Source organism: Pongo abelii, chromosome 7, assembly GCF_028885655.2.
Source record: "Pongo abelii isolate AG06213 chromosome 7, NHGRI_mPonAbe1-v2.0_pri, whole genome shotgun sequence".
NCBI classification, from domain to species: Eukaryota; Metazoa; Chordata; class Mammalia; order Primates; family Hominidae; genus Pongo; species Pongo abelii.
Window position 1 is genome coordinate 81268011 of NC_071992.2, and position 15183 is coordinate 81283193.

General features: G+C 41.3%; 1 protein-coding gene across 6 annotated transcripts in view; it reads left to right on the forward strand.

Annotated features, from left to right (window-relative positions):
* Positions 1–15183, forward strand: part of TRIM55 (tripartite motif containing 55) — a 64782-nt gene that overhangs the window by 36123 nt on the left and 13476 nt on the right. For 3 of the 6 annotated variants that reach the window (XM_054561670.2, XM_054561669.2, XM_054561672.2), the window contains 5 exons: positions 2218–2451; positions 2790–2812; positions 2915–3039; positions 4941–5191; positions 6668–6955. In XM_054561670.2, coding sequence (XP_054417645.2) covers positions 2218–2451; positions 2790–2812; positions 2915–3039; positions 4941–5191; positions 6668–6955 — 921 coding nt within the window. Of the gene's footprint in view, positions 1–2217; positions 2452–2789; positions 2813–2914; positions 3040–4940; positions 5192–6667; positions 6956–7374; positions 7534–8245; positions 8334–15183 lie in introns of those variants that run through there. The other 3 variants (XM_024251646.3, XM_054561671.2, XM_054561673.2) reach the window with 3 other exon arrangements.

Consider the following 15183-nt stretch of genomic DNA (forward strand, 5'->3'; position numbering starts at 1 on the left):
ACAATTTGGTTTAGGTCATTCTCCCCGACTCCATACTGAGAATAGTAGAGAAATTGAGAGGAAATGAAACACATTAAAAAAAAATCTATTCTGCCAGGATTGGTGGCTCACACCTGTAATCCCAGCATTTTGGGAGGCCGAGGCGGGTGGATCATGAGGTCAGGAGTTTGAGACCAGCCTGACCAATATGGTGAAACCCCGTCTTTACTAAAAATACAAAAATTAGCAAGGCAAGGTGGCGTGTGCCTGTAATCCCAGCTACTCATGAGCCTGAGGCAGGAGAGTCACTTGAATCCAGGAGGTGGAGGTGGCAGTGAGCCGAGATCATGCCATTGCACTCCAGCGTGGGCGACAGAGCATGACTCCATCTCAAAAAAAAAAAAAACCCACAAAATCTATTCAACAGATATTTACTGAACAGCTACTATCCAAGGTGCTCTGTGTCCTAGGCAGACCCAGATTCTACCCTCAAAAAAATATATAGTTTAGATATTTAAGAAATTCACATAAAGGAAGGAAGCAATACATGACATAAAACATTTCAATGTTTACCAAGATGAAATAATATGTAATAAAGGCTATAGAATGGTCAGAGATGTCAGAAATAAATTTGCTGGACTCCCAAGAAGCTCTCACTGTGCGGGAGAGCTAGGTTAGATCATTATGGCTCACAGCCTGCTCTCAGCTATAAAGGCCCTGGACCCACAGATGGTCAAGTCCAAGGAGATTGGCATACATGCACACCAAGCTTACCAGGGACTGAAAAACTAAAAGGCCAATGACTAGATGAACTGGATAATTAATTATGATTTAAAGATGGGCCCAGAGTAAAGGGATCTGGATGGTACTGGAGATACTTCAGCCACACAACACAAATGTGCAAGCCAGACTTCCAACACAGCCTTTCTCTCCAAGAGCATAGACCGGATGCAGTATTTCCCATTCTTAGGCAGTATTGGATAAATAGAGGATCTGGTAGATACAGATATATGCTATCAATGGTAACTATTATGAGATTTCAGAAAGTTAAAAGTTGCATTCAGCCATAAACATCAAGGGACACTTTATGGAAGAAGTGGTAGTCTGACAATGTCTTTGAGATTGCTTAGAGTTTGCAGTGGTGACTTGGGGAAGAACATTGTAGACAGAAGGGAAAGAATGAACAAAGAAAGTGAGTGGTTTATTTTTGCTGGAATTCAGGCTATACAATAGAGGATAGTAGAATGTTATGAGAGAAATTGGAACCAGATCGTGGAGGGGTCTTGAAAGCTAGTTAGGAAGTTTCAGTGTTATTCTTTGTGTAATGGGGGGGAGTCATAGAAAAAAACATGATTAAGGCCGGGCACGGTGGCTCACGCCTGTAATCCCAGCACTTTGGGAGGCTGAGGTGGGCGGATCACTTTAGGTCAGGAGTTCAAGACTGGCCTGGCCAATGTGGTGAAACCCCATCTCTACTAAAAATTCAAAAATTAGCTGGGTGTGGTGGCAGGTGCCTGTAATTCTAGCTACTTGGGATGCTGAGGCAGGAGAATTGCCTGAACCTGGGAGGCGGAGGTTTCAATGAGCCAAGATCATACCACTGTACTCTAGCGTGGACAACAGAGCTAGACTCTATCTCAAAAAAGAAAGAACGGAAAGAACAAAAAAACATGATTAGAACTGTACTCTGAGAAAATTAACTTGATTGCACTGTGTGAGTTGGCTGGGAGGAGGGAATCCTAGCTGCAGAGGCCCTTGGGAAGCTACAAAATCTATATAGGAGGACTGAAACTAGGACAATATTGGTATAGGTGGAGCAGAAAGAGACTTTAAGGTACAAACTAGGAAGTATCATAGCATTTTCCTTGTGTGCACACACATGCACACACACTCCAAAGCAAAATATAACCTAAAACCTATGTAACCCAAATATAATATAAAAGAAAATCATTCTTTATTTCTATGAAATTCTCCATTTATAAAGAACAGAAGATTAGAAAACCATTGATTCATGTAGCCAGTTTAATTGAGTTTTAGATAGTCTAAATATCAAATTTGTTAAAAATGGAATTTCCAAAGCACCAACATAGTGGGTATCCATACCTAAATGGACATCTTCAGGGAAAAGAAAAAATATCCTACATAAGTAAATGTTCTTCTTGCCCAGGAAAACTAGGTGATTTCTCCAAATCGACTTTGTTTCAAATACTTTCTAACATTAGCTAACCCAACTAATAGGAATGTTGCAGAAAACAGAAACAAGAGCTTTGTGAGAAGTTTGATTACCTGTATGGCATTTTGGAGGAGAGGAAGAGTGAAATGACCCAAGTCATTACCCGAACCCAAGAGGAGAAACTGGAACATGTCCGTGCTCTGATCAAAAAGTATTCTGATCATTTGGAGAACGTCTCAAAGTTGGTTGAGTCAGGAATTCAGTTTATGGATGAGCCAGAAATGGCAGTGTTTCTGCAGGTAAGTCTTTTTTTGGCACCAAAGTAACAACCCAAAAGGTAGGTGCTAGAAAATTAGTTATCACATTTTTATTATTTTATGTACATTTCAGTTTTTATTTATTTTACCAACTAAAATATAAACCCCATATGCTTATATATTAATCTATTTAAACAACTTAAAAAGCATGTCTATGATACTGCTTAAATCTAATAGGGTTCTGTTATAAGACAGCAGTTATTTATGACATTTAGAAACTAAGCTATGAGATTCTCAGAGTCAACAAAGGAAATAATTGTCTTACCACTGTCTTTTATGGAAATAATTTAAGTAAGACTATCTTTTGTTTGCTTTCACAGAATGCCAAAACCCTGCTACAAAAGTAAGAACTTTTTATTTTATGTAAAAATGCATATTTTCCCCTTTACCCAAGGCTATCCAATTTTAAACAGTGACAGAAAGTGGCAACTTGTCTTTGTTGCAGAATCTCGGAAGCATCAAAGGCATTTCAGATGGAGAAAATAGAACATGGCTATGAGAACATGAACCACTTCACAGTCAACCTCAATAGAGAAGAAAAGATAATACGTGAAATTGACTTTTACAGAGGTTTGTTATTCTTTTGACCATTTGGCCGAAGTTGCAGGTGTGTGAAAGCTGCCGAAGAGTTGGGTGGGAGGAAAGCGGGATTCAGAATCACCTCCAGAATCAATGTCGACAACTTTACAAGGATCATATCCAATGTGAAGCTCTATTTCATTACAGGATCACGTCGTTTGTTGACAGTGTTTATTTAGCTTTGCATATATGGTGCTTTTTTTTTTTTTTTTTTTTTTTTTATGGACTCTCACTCTGTCACCCAGCCTAGAGTGCAATGGCGCAATCTTGGCTCACTGCAACCTCCACCTCCTGGGTTCAAGCGATTCTCCCGCCTCAGCCTCCTGAGTAGCTGGGATTACAGGCACCTGCCACCACACCCGGCTAATTTTTGAATTATTAGAGAGGTAGGGTTTCGCCATGTTGGCCAGGCTGGTCTCGAACTTCTGACCTCAGGGGATCCACCTGCCTCGGCCTCCCAAAGTGCTGGGATTATAGAAGTGAGCCACCATGCCCAGCCTGGTGCCTATTTTAATGTCAGGTTGGGTATTTGACTCTGGATAAGCAAATGCTTCATAATTGATAATGATGATATCTCAACTTCAATCCTATGCACAGTGTTAGCCCAAATAATGTAAAGTGTCAGCAGGAGCAAGGTTAAAGATGAGATAAAAACAATACATAGGAGGCATGTGGGATAGATATTGCAGCACATCAACTTAATCAAATTTTAGAGGACAAGAACAGTAACAACTCATAGAATAAGTCACAACCTGAACATAAACCTGGGTCTGTGTGATTAGTTATACTCCCTGAGCTATAACCACATTCCTACCTTTTGGCCCAGAAGTCCCATTTCTGAAATTTTATCCTGATTAAATAATTGAAAAGTGAAAAATAATCTTGGAGCTGACCAAAACTTTGATCACCTTGACTCATGCTAGCCCGCCTAGATGATTACACCCCTCAGCTAGACCACTAGACCACTAGTAATGCTATGAGGCTGCACCAACATCCACAGACAAAATTTTAAAGGCAAATCTTTAGGATGTATCTTTTAAAAAAAAATCGCTTAATATTGCCTGTCCTTAATGTTGCCTGAGGGAATATTAAGATCAGTGAGTCAGGAAAAGAGTCACGGCATTCCAGCACTTTGGGAGGCCAAGGCGGGTGGATCACTTAAGGCCAGGAGTTTGAGACCAGCCTGGCCAACATGGTGAAACCCCATCTCTACTAAAAATACAAAAAAATTAGCCGGGCATGGTGGCGTATGCCTGTAATCCCAGCTACTCCAGAGACTGAGGCAAGAGAATCACTTGAACCCAGGAAGTGGAGGTTCCAGTGAGCCGAGATTGCACCACTGCACTCCAGCCTGGGTGACAGAGTGAGACTCTGTCTCAAAAAATAATAAATAAATAAATAAATAAATAAGTCATGACATTAATTATGGGAAAAGTCAATATTCACTGAACAACGGAGGTAGAAAGCTAAAATGACAAAAGGACTTTTTATGTTTTCTGAGATAGGGAAGACAGTTGCACTTCCATTTAATCTGACAGAGATAAATAAGTGACAATCCCAGGCCTCCAGGAGCTTGCAGATGTGGCAGACTGTAATAAAACTGTGGACGGGCTCTGGAAGGTGAAGGGCATGATGCACAGCAGGGGTGAAGACTTTGTACTGGGGAGAAGAACAAGGAGGATAGGGATGGTTCCTTCACATTTGTCCAGTCCACATTCCACTAGAAGCACAAAGCCTCGGCAAGGGACACTTGGACCATTGTCAAGTGTCTGTCAGAGAAAAACTCCCCAGCCTTGACCTTAACTAGGGCTATAAGCACTGGCCATTAACTGTGTCCATGGCTGCAGGGATAGTTATAAAAATTTACAAGATACCTTACCTTACCTTACCAGAAGATGAAGATGAAGAAGAAGAAGAAGGCGGAGAAGGAAAAAGAGAAGGAGAAGGAGAAGTGGGAGGAGAAGCAGTAGAAGTGGAAGAGGTAGAAAATGTTCAAACAGAGTTTCCAGGAGAAGATGAAAGCCCAGAAAAAGCTTCAGAGCTCTCTCAGGTGGAGCTGCAGGCTGCCCCTGGGGCACTTCCAGTTTCCTCTCCAGAGCCACCTCCAGCCCTGCCACCTGCTGCGGATGCCCCTGTGACACAGGTAACCCCTCCTGAGTCTCTTTCTACAGGGCACGTGGGCGTGTCTCCTTACTGAATAGCCTAAACAATTTACCCTATTCTGCCTTAAGAAAAAGATAACTATATGCCAGACGTTTGTATATGGTAGATAAAAGATTTCAGGACAGTCCCCATGTCGGGGAGAAAAGTCCTCTTGGTGATTCAACAGGTTCTTTGTTGTTATTGTTAGTTAACAAAATTTAATACAACTTTCCCTTAAATCGAAGTAATGCCCTCAAATCAAAGGCAATCTTTGTCTAGAAATTGTGTGTGTGTGTGTGTGTGTGTGTGTGTGTGTCCATGTCTGTGTGTCATGTTAATTCATAGAGAGCTGATATCATGGGGACTGGGTCTGCTCTTTGTTACTTAGTGAACGTAGATGTAGGGTGTAGGATGAGAAATAAATAGCATATAGAGTAAGAAATAAAAGTGATTATACTTTCAGAACTTTGAATTTTCTGTAGATAATTGAGGGGGTAAATAGAAAAACTACACTAGTTTATGTTCCTGTTGCTTACCCTGAAATACAACTTATGTATTTTTCCTTCAGTGAGCAAACAATGAAGCCTGGTTTTCTATAGATTTGTCATTTGATGAGATTGTGTGTTGACAGAATTGTTTAAAACATATCTTAGGAAATAAGCTCACCCCAGATGTTGCACCTAATTGGTTGACCTCATGTTTCTAATATGTCACCGTCCAGTTTTCAAGCCTTTGTGCAGACTCCATGATACTTCAGCAGACAGGATCCCAACCTTTTGAGTTTGCAGGCAGTGCAGACTCATCAGAGAGGAGTCCTGCTTCTGCAACTGCTTTTGAAGTGGATTGAAACAAAATTCCAGAGGGGGATCTCAGAGGTGGAATTGTATTTCTATGCTCTGTCTCCACAGGAAACCAGGCTAAAATGCCATTTATAGTCTAGAATTTTTAAATTCTGAGTATTTCAGTTGTACTAAAATTGAAAGATATATAGTAACTAAGTGAGGGTTGGATTTGATCAATAAGATTAATTTTTGTTTTTTATAACGAGGTTTTTGGGACTCACGTATAATGCCAACAAATTATTCTAGTCAATAGTTTGACCCTTTTCCCATATCTGGTATTTTATAACCAACATTCACTGAGGTTTCTGCTTTCTGCCTACCTGGGCTCCCAATGAGTGAAAGACAAGCTCAGAAAAGAAGAGGGCACACATCCAGATGCTGGACAGAGGGACACTGTGGTCACCATTCTGCCCTTAGCACTTCTGGAGGGTGGGATGAACTAAAACGGCCACCAAGGCACTGCATGCAGGGAGCGCGCAGTGTTCAAACCCAAAGGGAACTAAAACGGCCACCAAGGCACTGCATGCAGGGAGCGCGCAGTGTTCAAACCCAAAGGGAGCTAAAATCAACTGCTTTTTCTTCTTCTTCTTCTTCTTTTTTTTTTTTAACTTTTGAATTTATCTGTTCTGATTAAGGGGGAGGTTGTACCCACTGACTCTGAGCAGACCACAGAGTCTGAAACTCCAGTCCCTGCAGCAGCGGAAACTGCGGATCCCTTGTTTTACCCTAGTTGGTATAAAGGCCAAACCCGGAAAGCCACCACCAACCCACCTTGCACCCCAGGGAGCGAAGGTCTGGGGCAAATAGGGCCTCCAGGTTCTGAGGATTCGAATGTACAGAAGGCAGAAGTGGCAGCAGCTGCAACGAGTGAGAGGGCAGCTATGAGTGGTAAGGAAACTAGTGCACCTGCAGCTACTTCTCAGGTTAGTGATGATGCACTTGTGTCTATGCTTTCCCGCGCCCCCTAGGGTCCCACTGGAACAGGCCACAGCAAGAAGAAAAAGGGTTTTCAAAGGGGCAGAGAGAAACCTCAGCCAGGGGAAAAGTACAGAAACAATTCATCCCCCAATGTTGGCTTGTTTTGAGCTCTATATAAAAGAAAACATAAAACAAAACAAATTTGAGTTCACTCTGCTGGTGCATGGTGACCTCACACCTGGCTTCCCAGGGGAGGGGCGCAAGTGAGCCTGGCCCTTAGGCATGCTACTGAGCGCTGCTTCATCTGCAGTGACTGGCTGTGTCCCTAGTCCTCCTTACCAGTGGCCACTTGCCCTTGCTCAGCCTTCCCTGTGTCCTCCTTGGGCTTCTAAAGACTAATCCCCTGCTTTTGTGTCATTCCCAGAAACCCCCAAGGAGCACACTTGAGTTTTAAGTCTGTTCTGGAGAATAACCTCTGATTCATGGATTCTTGGAGTGTGCTGGCTACAGCTAGACAGAGACAGTCTTGGCTTGACTAAACCTGTGCTTCCTAAGCATGTGCTCCTGGGAGTGGAAAAGCACAGGTGCTCCTCCATAGAGATTTTTTTTCAAGAGACTCTTTCTTTACATAATGAATTTGAAGTCCATGTCTTTCCCCTAACACTTGGTTAGATGTTTGCATGTCTCGAAGAGTCCAGAGAAGAAATCTTTTACAATTTCTTCACAAGGAAGAATGTTCATGGTGACTCCATACTCATGAGCATTCTTAAATGATGTGTAAGGTGTGAGTGTTGCCCAGGCAAGAGGCTGCCGGAAAGCACTCTCCAGTTCCATGCTCCTGGGTCATCAGGTGATGGATTATGAACCACAAACAACATGTTCTCAAAAATCAGAAAATGACTTATTATTTTGATTGTATCTGCTCAAGTAGACTTCAATTCCATGAGGTAGTAAAAGGAAATGATTTTGGAAAATTAAAAGTAACATGCTTTGGGGTTGGATGTTTATTTTCACAGATAAAATGACAAAAATAAATGTTTGGTGTGAAGAAATCTTTTGAGGTGGTTTTTAGGTAAAAGATGCAGTAGACTGATTATTTCTAGAAAATGTATGGCAATTCTTATACATGGTAGTAGAAGCTGTGTGCGGAGGGGCTGTTTTCTGAAAACAGTAGTGCACTACCCCATGAAGAGCACGTAGTAGGGCTCAAGCCAGAATGAAAAGTCCGTTGAAATAATGTTGAAAATAATTATTTGTGATAATATCAGTGAAGCTTTCTTCTTGTTTTCTCACAGGAGTTAGTAATCTGCCTAGTGCTTTTGGCTTTTCTTATACTTCACTACATCTGGAGTCAGATTCAGTGCTTGATTTTTACTTTAATGGGTAGGAAATATTTTCTTTTCCCTTGACTAACATCTCACATAGTTTCTTCCATAATGTTCCTCTTCTGTAGGCCCAGAGATTAATTTCTCCCCAAATCTTGAGGCTCAGTCCTCCCAAAAGAACATTGTTCTCAGATTATACTGGAGGCCTCAAGCTCCCACAATGCAATCGCTTCAAGACCTCTTCCTGAGGAGAATTGCTCCATTATCTATTCCTGCATGGAGGGGAACCTTGACTGAGAACAGTGACTCCATGGGCAATTATTCAGTAATCCAGGAGAAGCAAACCGTCTGGAATGGTCATTAGGGGAGGCCAGTTTCAAGTGTCCATAATGCGGTGAGGACTTACTGCTTGTAGAGAAAGGAGCGGCAAAGGACTCCTGCAGGAAAATGCAGGTTTCCATAGATTAAGTAGAAGCATTTCATCTGCTTACACCAGAGATGCCCAGGAGGTGGCCAAATGAATCCTGGTGGGATGCTGTTCTAGGCAGTTCCTATGCAGGTGAGCAGGTGGGTTCTCTTTGAACCTTCAGACTACAGAGTTTCTCCTGGGAGAGGAGGTCCCTGAGAGAAAGATGCCCTGACTGAAGAAATATCTGGGGGATTGCAGCCACGTGAGACCTGAATGAATTAACAGCCAGAGGATCAATGTGCACTTACCAGCTATTAGGAATTAGAACCAAAGAACTAAGCCATAAAGTCATCAAGCAGTCCATGTATATTATTTCCAAGTCACCATTCTCATAGCCAAGCCTTTGCTTGATTGCTGTTATGAGGTTTGCTTGAGGACTGACATCATAATCCTTTAATACCCTTTTGAAAGTTCTCAGTTTAATTAATAATATTTAAAGATTCCAACTTCCATGTACTTTTGTGTAAATGACCCTGCTGGGCCTGAGACCCAGCTCCTTGTGCCTGTAGCTCAAAGGCAGTTCAGGGTCAATGGTGCTGAAAGGCCTCGGCTATTTCTGGCTCACTGACTTTTCCCTGGGTTGACACTGACTCTTCTAGAAGCTCCCTTCATAGACTTTCTGCCTCATTAGCCGTCTGCTCAGCAATGGCGGTGGTGTCTCCATTGGTCTCTGCCTTGTCTGGAACTGTGTGTGAGCAGGACCTGCCCACAATGTCCAATAGTCAGCTGGAAACCTGTGCACCTTAGAGTGCCCTGAGTGTCCTTACAGTCTGCTCAGCTGCCCAACTCCTTCAGACGTTATCTGTGGTAAAAAGGAGTGGGAGGATGTATTGGCCATGGACTTAGAGGGGTGAATGGTGAGAGAAAAAACTCCATGCTTTATTGGAACCAGGACCTAATTGTGGATCTGAATAATTGTCTGAAGGGTTCTGTTTACATTCTGAGAATTCGGGTTTGGGGCTTTGTCACTACATATATGTCTTGTATTGCTTCTCTGAGGCTGCAGAGGGAGTGTCATGCTTCAAGGCTGCCATCCACTGAGCCCATGTCATGTATGCTGACATCCACATGCCTGCCTGGGGAGAGGAGGGTGGGGGCAGGTGGAGCAGGTGTGGGGAGGGCATTGACATCCAGTATTGCAAAGAACCTTGCTGTATAGTTCTTGGTATTTGAGGAAGGGCCTTTCACATAGAGAAGGACACCTGTTCATGATGGAGTACTACTCTTTGATCCCAGAAATGGGATATGGGCAGGCTGATAGAGACCTCACTATAGTAGCAAATTCCTGGCCTCTGAGAATATTTTGCAGGTCTGATTCACCTTCACCACTTCAGAACTCAGTTTACCAGATTCATATTTGTCCAATTCAAGGTTAGAGTGCTGGAATTTCACATTTCATCACTAGGCTTACCTTGAACATTTACGATGTGCTAAGAGTTCTCTTTGATTCAGTGGTGGTCTTATCTCTCTTTACTAGGTGGTCCCATGTCAGAGTAATGTTGCTTTTAAAACTCAGAAGCATCTCAGGCTCACTTGCTGACCTGTAAACTACATTCAGCCCACAACAGCTGAACTGCAAACCTTTTAGAAGCAAATGCTCTATTTCCTGGTGCTTTCCTCATATCCATGTACACAGTGAAACATGCCCTTGATTTTACTGCCTGTGGTTTCTGGTGCTGAACAATTTCTACTTTATCACATACCTTCTCTCTTCACCCAAGTACACGGGCAAAAAAACTGGTCATGGCAAAAACCAAACATCAGCTTCCTCTACCAGTGATGGACAGGACCACTACTTTTTGTTAGATCAGAAGAGTGCTGTAGCTCCCCCATGGGCATTCTCTAAGAAAAAGCAAGGTTTGGATTCAGCCTTGTGGTGAATTTGAACTCATCAAAGGCCCCCGTTTCCTCGGGCTTCTACAGGATGCACTTGAAACCTCCACAAACCCCAGTCCTCCCAGAAAACCGTGCAAAGCCCTCACTTATGAACTGATCTTAAGCTGCAGAGTCATCCTCTCAGTTTCTGCCCTTCTGAGCCAGGCCTGCTGTATTCTCAGTCAATGCAAAGAGAGTTTGGTAGAAATAACCTTTGATTTATTTCATATGTTAATTTTAAAATTTATTTTGAAGGAATTACACCATGCCCTAGTCAACCTCAGAAAACAAGGCATGAATAAGGTGGGAGAAGGATGCTGTGAGACAGGTTGGCGGCCTTGGAAGCAGTCTCTGTGAGGCCTTGTCTCTCGGGCATGCCTTCTTATGGCCATTTCTTTTCCAGTCTGCTTCCACCCCCTACCCACTCCCCATGGACGTTGGGCATTTTATTGGGGCTATGTGTGGCAATCAAATTGTTATAAAGGTGGGAGCAGCAGCAATGAAATCCCCCTCCCAGTTCCCCTTCCTCCCTTCCCAGTGCATCTTAGTGGCCTCACCTGGAAGAATTTGCCCACACCATTTAATGGGAGCTATGCAGGGAACAGGGGTTTCCAGAGAAATGTCTCTCTATTTGGTGGATTAACTCAGCAGCTGCTCTGGCTGATACTTGAGCTGGACACAGCAGCTGCCTCAGGGTAAGAGGATCTCCCCACCACACACACACACATACACACACACACACACACGCACACACACTGCAGCCAGAGCCAATTGCTTTGGAGATAGGGACTTTGGCATTGAAATCTTTGCGATTTCTCCCTCTATATAGAACCACAGCTCAGTATTTCACCAGAACACAAAGTTGCAGTGATAAGAGGCCCTGAAAGCTTTACTATATCATAGCGATTTGTTGTTTCAAAGATATCCATTTTTCACATTCTATTCTTCAAGCCTGAAAAATAGACAAACAAATTGGGTAGAAATTTTGCCAAAGCTCAAGACTGTGGAAGGATCCAAAAGTTAGAAGAAAGGACTTCAGATCTGGTCCTGGAGCTGCTTCAGTGTCTGACTCTGGGCATTTAAATTCTTTGAGCCTCAGTTTTCTCATCAGGAAAATAAAGAGACTACTCAACAAGTAGATTCATTTATTTTCACACTGGGCAGTGAAAAATCTAGCACTAGGAATTTTATAATTTGTTTCAGGTATTTTCATTGGGAGGGTTATGGACTTAGGCCTGACACAAGTCATTATGTGTGACAATAATTACAACAGATTCTCAGTGAGTTAGAGAGTCCATTGCATTTCTCAAAGTACATTTCTTGAGTTGAAGCTCTTACATAAATCCCAATTTCCCAAACCATTTTCCAGATTTCTCACTAGGCACTCATTTAGCTGAATGTTTACACAGCTGCTATTACCTCCTTCAGATTCCATGAACTCCACATCCATGATGACTCCACTCTGAAGTTGCCTAAAGTTACTTACAAACCTCACTGCTCAGTAGAGCAAAGACAGGATGTACACAGCAGAGGCAGACACAGAACAGTCAATGGATGAAGAAATGAAAGATGTGATTTTTTAAATCAACTTTATTGAGATATACATACACTAAAATTTACCCGTTTTAAGTGTACAGTTCAGTGAGTTTGGACAAATGTGTAGCATTGTATAGCTACCACCACAGTTAAAATGTAGAATATTTTCATCACCCCAGAAAGTTCCCTCATGTGTCTTTACCATTAAATCCCTTCCCCGCATCCCTGCCTCTGGCAACCACTGATGTGTTTGATTGTCATTATAGTTCTGCCAGTTCCAAACTGTCCTGTGAATGAAAACATACAGTATTGTATGCTTTTATAACTGGCTTTTTTTCACTTAGCATAATGCTTCTGAGATTTGTTTATTTTGTGGCATGTATAGTATCTCAGTTCTTTTTATTCCCAAGTGGTATTCTATTGTGTGGGTATGCCACTAGTTATTTATCTATTCATCACTTGATGGATGTTTGTGTTCTTAGCAGCTTTGGCTATAATAAGTAAAGCTGCTGTGAACACTCACATATAGGTCTTTGTGTGAATACATGTTTTCATCTCTCTTGAGTAAATGAAGGAGTGGAATTGCTGGATTGTATGGTAAGTTTGTGGTTAACTTCATAAGAAACTGTCAAACTGTTTTCCGTAGTGGTTATTCAACTTTTTCTGTTTCCACCAGCAAGGTAAGAGAGCTCTACCTACTCTACGTTCTACCAGTTCATGGTATTGTGTCAATCTTTCATATTTCAGCTATTCTGGGTGGATGATTATGCATGGTATCTCTTTATGGTTTTAATTTGCATTTTGACAAAGACTAATGGTTAGCACCTTTTCTTGTGCTTATTGGTCATCTTTATATTTTCTTTGGTGAAGTAAATGTACACATCTTTTGCCCAACTTTTTGTTCAGTTGTTTATCTTCTTAGAGAGAAGTTCTTTATGTGTTCTGGATAAAACTTCCTTATCAGGTAGATGTTTTGCAAATAATTTCTCCCAGTCTGTGGCTTTCCCTTTCATTTCTTTTAATTTTTAATTTTTTTATTTCAGTAGGTTTTTGGGGAACAGGTGGTGTTTGATTACATGAATAAGTTTTTTAGTGGTGATTTCTGAGATTTTGGTGCACCCAAGCAGTGTACAGTGTACCCAGTGTGTAGTCTTCTATCCCTCCCCAACCCCTACTCTTTCTCCCAAGTCCGCAAAGTCCCATGTATTATTCTTATGCCTTTGCATCCTTATAGCTTAGCTCCCACATATAAGTGAGAACATACAATGTTTGGTTTTCCATTCCTGAGTTACTTCACTTAGAATAATAGTCTCCAATTCCATCCAGGTTGTTGCAAATGCCATTACTTCATTCCTTTTTATGGCTGAGAAATATTCCATGGGGGGTGTGTGTGTGTGTGTGTGTGTATATATATATATATATATATCACATTTTCTTTAGCCACTCATTGACTGATGGGCATTTGGGCTGGTTTCATAATTTTTCAATTGTGAATTGTGCTGCTATAAACATGCATGTGCAAGTATCTTTTTTGTATAATGACTTATTTTCCTCTGGGTAGATACCCAGTAGTGGTATTGCTGGATCAAATTGTAGATCTACTTTTAGTTCTTTAAGGAATCTCCAAACTGTTTTCCATAGTGGTTGTACTAGTTTACATTCCCACCAACAGAGTAAATTGTTCCCTTTTCACCTCATCCCCACCAACTTTTTTTTTTTAATATTTTGATTATGGCCATTCTTGCAGGAGTGAGGTGGTGTCTCATTGTGGCTTTGATTTGCATTTCCCTGATAATTAGTGAGGTTGAGCATTTTTCTGTATGCTTGTTGGCCATTTGTATATCTTCTTTTGAGAATTGTCTGTTCATGTCCTTTGCCCACTTTTTGAGGGATTGTTTGTTTGTTTTTTTTTCTTGCTGATTTGTTTGAATTCCTTGTAGATTCTGGATATTCGTCCTTTGTTAGGTGTATAGATTGTGCAGATTTTCTTCCACTCTGTGGGTTGTCTGTTAACTCTGCTGATATTTATTTTGCTGTGCAGAAGCTTTTTAGTTTAATTAAGTCCCATCTATTTGTCTTTGTTTTTGTTATATTTGCTTTTGGATTCTTGGTCATGAAGTCTTTTCCTAAGCCAATGTCTAGAAGGGTTTTTCTGATGCTATTGTCTAGAATTTTTATGGTTTCAGGTCTTAGATTTAAGACGGATTTAAGATCCATCTTGAGTTGATTTTTGTATAAGGTGCAATATGAGGATCAAGTTTCATTCTACTACATGTGGCTTGCCAATTATCCCAGCACCATTTGTTAAATATGGTGTCCTTTCCCCACTTTATGTTTTTGTTTGTTTTGTCAAAGATGAGTTGGCTGTAAGTATTTGGCTTTATTTCCAGGTTCTCTATTCTGTTCCATTGGTCTATGTGCCTATTTTTATACCAGTACCATGCTGTTTTGGTAATTACGGCCTTCTAGGATAGTTTGAAGTTGGGTAATGTGAGGCCTACTGATTTGTTCTTTTTGCTTAGTCTTTCTTTGGCTTATGAGGGCTCTTTTTTGGTTCTATATGAATTTTGGATTCTTTTTTCTAGTTCTGTGAAGAATGATGGTGTATTTTGATGGGAATTGCATTGAATTTTTAGATTGCTTTTGGCAGTACGGTCATTGATTCTACCCATCCATGAGCATGGGATGTGTTTCCATTTGTTTGTATCATCTACGATTTCTTTCCACAGTGTTTTGTAGTTTTCCTGGTAGAGGTCATTCATGTCCTTGGTTAGATATATTCCTAAGGTTTTTTGTTTTTTTTTTTTGCAAGTATTATGAAAGGGGTTTGAGTTCTTGATTTGATCAAGAATAGCTTGGTTGCTGCTGGTGTATAGCGGAGCTACTGATTTGTGTATGTTGATTTTGTATCCTGAAACTTTGCTGAATTCATTTACCAGTTCTAGAGCTTTTTGGATGAATCATTAGGATTTTGTAGGTATGCGATCCTATCATCAGCAAAAAGCAATAGTTTGACTTCCTCTTTACC